Raw genomic sequence first — 6,938 nt, forward strand, 5'->3', positions numbered from 1 at the left:
TGTGTGTGTGTGTGTGTGTGTGTACAATTATGTGCTTTGACTTTAAGGGTATCATGAAAGGCCTGGCTGGAGACCTAACCTTCTGAGTTCTTTCACAGGGCTTAGAAAAACTGAAGGACCACTGCATTAAGTGTGTGAATGAATAAAATCACAAATTACCGAAAGCCAGAAACTTTCCAGCTCCTATACATACAAACATACATACATACATACATATGGAACTTTGGGATTTTCCATCAGCTTGAGGGGATCAGCTTTGTTAGGGGCTGGCGAAACTTAAAGTAGCACAGAATCCAAATCAAACTATTTTGAATAATACATGTAACTCATAATAAATGTGCTGAGTGCCCTTTCTTTCATTTGTCCACTGACTCATACACACACACACACACACACACACACACACACACACATATCTGGAGAGAGAGAAACATGCTCATGTATGTATGTGTGTGTGTGAGTACTGAAGTTGTACTTGTTTGACAAGTAACATGATCTAAGACCGAGCATTGAAACAGAAACAATTGCACCATGCAGGAATTATTCTAACCATTTAACCTTTTCCTTACTATTTTTCTTTTGAAATACATTGCATTTATTTCAATTAATTTTTTAAAAGAATGAAGAATTCAGTAAAATACTTAGGTCATTATTAAACTGCTGCTTGGAATATAAATTAGCATAACATTTTGAAGGGAGGCTTTAATTAAGATTTAAAGTGTGTTTGTCAAGGGGAATTTCAGGAGAGTAGTAAGAACATGCGAAAACATTAACAATTTTGCTTCTAAACCGGCCATATCTGGTTAAAATATTCTACCTGTTTTATGACCAGATCTGGCCTCTCACACCAACCCTATAGTCTCATTCTAAATGTTTACAGTTACCTCTTCAAAATCTCAAAGGTACAACATAATGCATGATTAATACAGAAAAATGAAGATAAATAAAATTTACTTCTGACTGAATAACGTGAACACTGGAGGGTTAAGAGGGGAAAAGATCGATGATGGAAAGAGAAGTTCAGTGTATGAGAAACTGAAAGAGAAAATAATAAAATGCATCACTTACTGATGATCTATCGGAGGATTCAACTGATAAGGAGCTCCGATGAACTGTTGATTGGCGCTGAAGTACTGGTCTGATTACAGATAATTTATTGTTAGTGTCTTTGGTAAGCATCTCGTTCGGGGAACCTTGGGGTGTGGCCATGGGTGTTGCTGCTGTATGTGTGATGATAGGAGGGTTGCCTGGACCATCAGGCAAAGGTATCGCTGCTAGTTCTCGTGATAAACACATATTCATTGAGGAAGTCAAAGGATCTGTTGCACCTGCACAAGGCAATGCTAACATCTTCTTTTCTGCAAAAAGACATTGAATGGGTTGTAGTTTTTAACATCATATTTTAAAATATTCAATAGTCATTTACGTTTTTATTTTATAATTTTATATCTTACTATCTTTTATCATTTACTTGTTTCAGTCATTAGAAGAAATTTTAGTCAAATGAATCAAACTTAGTACTTATTATTTTTAAACCTGGTACTTATTGTGAAATTGTAGTTGTGGCTGTTGCCAGTGTCATGTAAATGGCACCTGCCTATGAAATCTTAGTCATGGCTGTTGCTGGTGTCATGTAAAGGGCATCCATGACATCATAGTTGTGGCTGTTATGGAAATGGCACCCATGCTGGGTGCACATAAAAGACACTCATTACACTCTTGGAATGTAATGGGTGCTTTTTAGAAATCAAGCCAAAACAGATTATGAAACCTGGTGCAGTTCTCTAGCTTACCAGTTCTGGTCACGTCTAACCCATGCCAGCATGGAAAACAGATGTTAAATGATGATCATGATGATGATTATATATATATATATGTATGTATGTATGTATATATATGCACGATGGGCTTCTTTCACTCACAAGGCTTTGGTCAGCCCTAGGCTATAGTAGAAGACACTTGCCCAAAGTGTCACACTGTGGGAGTGAACTCAGAACTATGTGTTAGGGGAGCAAGCATCTTACCACATAACCATGCCTGCACCTATGTTTGTATTCTTCAAAATTTTCATTAGGGATTGTATAAAACAACAAATTAAAGTGATTTGCATGTATCATTATTGCAAGTGATTTGCAACTTGATGCCCTTTCTAACCCAATGCTGACAACTTAGATATTAAATGACAGGATTTTCTGTATTCTATAAGAGGCAGTAATTCACATACAAAAAAAGTACTTGTGCATTAAAATTAATATACATCAAGTCATCACCCAACAGCTTGCTTATATTATGTTTTGCTATTCATATTTTATCTAAAAAATACATTACAAATATATTAAATCTTCACGTGTCATGAAATAGCATGCTAGAGATACACTCATAACAGCTAATAGTTTAAAAATAAAAACTGACTGCATCATTTTAATCCTTCAACTTCCCTGCATGACAAGCTTAACAATAAAATTCTAAGTAACTTTACTTCTACAAATGTTGGAAAAATTGAAATTCCTTTGTCAGCTTCCATATATGATATATGATCTTTTTAAAGGTTTTCTCTCAAATTTTATACTTTTTCTTTTCAGAATAGTTTTAAAAAATCCTTTAAAACTAACATAATGGAAGATTTGAAAGATCATAACAGTGATAAAAAAAAAAATAGATACGTCTTTATTCTGTAAATCTATCCTGCTATTGGTAAATTATCTGTGATATCCTCTGAGATAATATAATGGATATGTATGTATATGTGTGAGTGTGTGTATTTATGTATATATGTGTGTGTGTATATATATATATATATATATATATACATACATGCATACATACATATATATATATATACATATACATATATATACAAATACATATATATATATATATATATATACATACACACACACACACACACACACACATATATATATACATGCACACATACATATACATAGATACATGTATATATATGTATGTGTTTGTGTGTGTGTGTGTGTGTGCATGTATATATATTTATATATGTACATACAATACATACATACATATATATATATGTATATATATATATATATATATATGTACATATATATATATATATATACACACACATGCATACTTATGTGATGAAGGGTCTTGGTGTTAAATTGTCAGAAAAATAATCTTCAAACAGATCAGTCATTTACAATCTACTTAAGGAAATAGAAGAAATAAGAATTTTCTTCCTCTTAATCAGAGCAAAGTATTTGTCTCCTCTAACATTATTTCTAAAAGTTGTTAGCTATTGCAATCCTTTTCTCTTTGCACAAAGGGTGTGAAATTTAAAACCAAATCTTCAAAGTTATTGTTCTTGTATTTTTTCAGAATTTCATTTAAATAATTATTCAACCCTGAAAATATGTAAGTCAAATTTGACCTTGGTGGACTTTGAACTTGGACTATTGAGATGTGGGATGAATACTACAAGTCACTCCAACAACCGTACCTATTTGAAATCCTCTTGTATTGATGTTTTGATATGGATATATGCTGTTTTCAGATTTTGGCACAAAGCCATCAATTGTGGGGGAGGAGCTAAGTCGATTACATCGGACCCAGTGTTCAAATGATACTTATTTTATCGACTCCTGACAGAATGAAAGGCTAAGTTCACCTTCGCAGTATTTGAACTCAGAATGTAAAGGTAGAAGAAATGCCACTAAGCACGTTTTTCCAGTATGGTAATGGTTCTGCCAGCTCGCTGCCTTAATATGGATGTCTATTAATAGCATTGTTTAGCCTCATGTCAATTGTGGCTGAGTAAACCTAAGATCAAAGACATTCCAGCTATGACCATAGTATAGTATTTTAAGACATAATATAACTAGTACTCTGTTACAGGGTCCAGTTCTAGTGGTGGTGTGGTGAGCCGCATGTCTCAATGACACTGAGAGTTATGCCAGCTGATTGGAAGTTCCTGTTAGGTCCCTCTCATACTGAATAGGTGAAAGGGTAGAGGCCATACTAATATGGACCATCTATTCCCAGAGGTAAATTTGGGTTTACTTAGGGCCAAGTACTCCTACCTAGAAAAAAAGCAAAGTTACTAAAGCATCAATGATACTTCAAAACCAAGAAAACCTTGGAGAAGGAGACCTTCCATCAGAGAAACATATGAATCTAGAAGGAAGGTGGAAGAGAGGACGCCCTAAAAGTAACAGTAGGAAAGATACTGAAATAGAGCTGAAAAAGCAGAGACGCAACTGAAGGGAAGCAAAAGAAGAAGCCTAGAGGTCAAGAATGGAGGCATAAAGTTGTCAATTGTTTATGCTCTATAGGGAGTGAAGACCTTAAAGAAAGAGTACTTTGGGCTAGATTATTCTATGAGTCTTTGTTTTATTAAGCTGTTGAGATATGATTTAAGAGGTAATCAGCTGTTATTTGTAGCAGGTTAAGCAATAAATACTTTGTCACTGGTTTGTGAACACGTGGCTGCTGTTTAACCACAGGACAGTTCTGAGCAAGCAGATATATAACCAAAAATATTCCAGATATAACCATTCAATCTTCTTCAGATACAATATTTCTAAGACTACATTATTTACTTTCTGCTTTTAAGGTGGTATGGAAGATAATTTTAGGGAAATTTAACTGCTATTTCATGTAGGTCATGCAGCAGAATAGGAACCCCTTCATTGGCTCATAAACAAATGTGTGATATGGACATTTATCAACAATAAAGAATATATACCTAGTGGTTATGCGTGTGTGAGTGTGTGTGCATGTGCATACATGCATGTGTCTATGTAGAAGTAGTAGGTTATTTGCAGTTGATGGTGTCTGAAGTTAAGATAGCCGAACTGAACTTCACATATAAGTTCATGCAATATTGAAACTTATATGAATAGTTTATTGAACTAATACATGGATAACTCTGAGTCTGATAAATGTGTGTGTATATTTCATGGGCATGTGTCTGTGTGAGTGTATATATGTACATAATTTCACAAAGTGTGGGATTACTAGCAAAATACTTAATTCCAAAATTTCAAAATCTAATGCAGAAGAGCTGAAGCTTGCTGATACTACCATTGCATAGAAGAGACTAAAAACTTTCATCATTCGAAGCTAATTTTACAATTCTTAGGCTTTTTCCTGTTTTTTCTTTTACAAATTTAAATATTCTGTTGTTTCTGGTTCTGGTCAGAAAAAAAACAAATGTTTTATTATTTGCTGTTTATCTTTAAGAGTTGTTGCATTTATAACAACTTGCTACTTCTTTACAAAATATAGAATGTCTCTGCTAATGATCTAATTCACTTCCTTGTGGGTTTTCAGTTTTATTATTATATTTTTATTTTTATTATGTATGTCCTTTTAAGGATTGAAAAATACATTAATAAAAAAATGAAAACAAAAACAAGGCAAAGTGCCCCACCCCCACCTACCACTGTAAAAAAAAATATAAAGCAAAGGAAAGAACCCTTGAATAAATAATTTTATAAATAAATAGTTTAACTGAGGCTTGTTTTTTAACCTTTTCTCAATTTAATCTGGGGAAAAGGTTGTCACATGATTATTTCTTCATTAATTTAGAAAATAAATAAACCAGGAACATGGTAATTAACTTTCTTCTAGGAAATTCATTATTGGTTTCTCTATTTTTTGTTTTTGTCAATTTTTTTTTAGAAAAATAACAGTAAAAATGAAAAAAAAGAAACAAAAAACAAAAGGATCATAATGTTAATAATAAAAAAAATATTAACTTCAAATTAAACATGCCAATTTTAATTAAATATTCAATGAAAAAAGATTGGAGATCTTATTAGTAGAATAAAGGTTTCTTGAAATTTAAGTAGTTCTGTTAAAGGTAAAAAAAAAAAGAAGTCATTTCATTTTAGTTGCAAAACATGTGGAGGGGATGTTTGCAATCAAGTGTCACAAAATGAATGACATAAAAATAATGGTAATCATGGTGGTCATGGTAAAGGAGTTATAAAGAGAATGAAAATAGAAAGAGAAAAGTATAAAGAGAGAAAATATATAATATAAAGGAGTATAAAAGAAATACAAAATGAAGAAATGATTTTGAAGACTAAGAATCATATGAACACAAGATATATAAAAACGACAATAAAGAGAATGTAAGAATAGTTTTGAAGTATAAAAATAAACAAATGAAGTATTACCTATTTCATTAGAGGAAGAATGTTTGGTGGATTTGCTTTAAAGAAAAATGGCTAGAATCTCAGGCCAAACAAAGCTTTGAGAGTGAATTTAGTAGAAGAAAACTGGAAAAAGACCTTTATATCTATCTATCTATCTATCTATCTATCTATCTATCTATCTATCTATCTATCTATCTATCTATCTATCTATCTATCTGTCTATCTGTCTATCTATTTGTCTATCTATCTATCTATCTATCTATATACACAGTATATATATATATATATATATATATATGTATATATGTATTTATATATATGTATATATATATATATGTATATATATATGTTCTTTCTTTCGTTTAACGTCCGCTTTCCATGCTAGCATGGGTTGGACGATTTGACTGAGGACTGGTGAACCAGATGGCTACACCAGGCTCCAATCTGATTTGGCAGAGTTTCTATAGCTGGATGTCCTTCCTAATGCCAACCACTCCGAGAGTGTAGTGGGTGCTTTTACATGCCAGTGGCACGAAGGCCAGTCAGAAGGTACTGGCAACATGTTGGAAGGTCTGCAAATTTAATAGAAACCTCAAAAGACATCTTAAGATCCACAAAGTTCAGAACCTAACTGCAGCTCTTGGTGGTCTGAATCAGATATGCAAACTATGTGGGTGTCTTTTCAAAGCATTGTCTGGTTGAAAAAGACACATCAGATGTCATGATGGTTCTAAGGTGCAGGTATAGGAGGTGGTCAAACTCTGCATAAGGAGTAGACAACCACCAATATATATATATATA

At 32.8% G+C, this 6,938-nt stretch overlaps 1 protein-coding gene across 2 annotated transcripts in view; it reads right to left on the minus strand.

Moving 5' to 3' along the window:
- The window catches only part of LOC106884336 (voltage-dependent T-type calcium channel subunit alpha-1I), an 894,587-nt gene that overhangs the window by 285,801 nt on the left and 601,848 nt on the right, over positions 1–6,938 (minus strand). For both annotated transcript variants that reach the window (XM_052968893.1, XM_052968892.1), the window contains one exon: positions 1,069–1,358. In XM_052968893.1, coding sequence (XP_052824853.1) covers positions 1,069–1,358 — 290 coding nt within the window. The remainder of the gene's footprint in view (positions 1–1,068; positions 1,359–6,938) is intronic.

The sequence above is a fragment of the Octopus bimaculoides genome, chromosome 6 (assembly GCF_001194135.2).
Source record: "Octopus bimaculoides isolate UCB-OBI-ISO-001 chromosome 6, ASM119413v2, whole genome shotgun sequence".
NCBI lineage: Eukaryota > Metazoa > Mollusca > Cephalopoda > Octopoda > Octopodidae > Octopus > Octopus bimaculoides.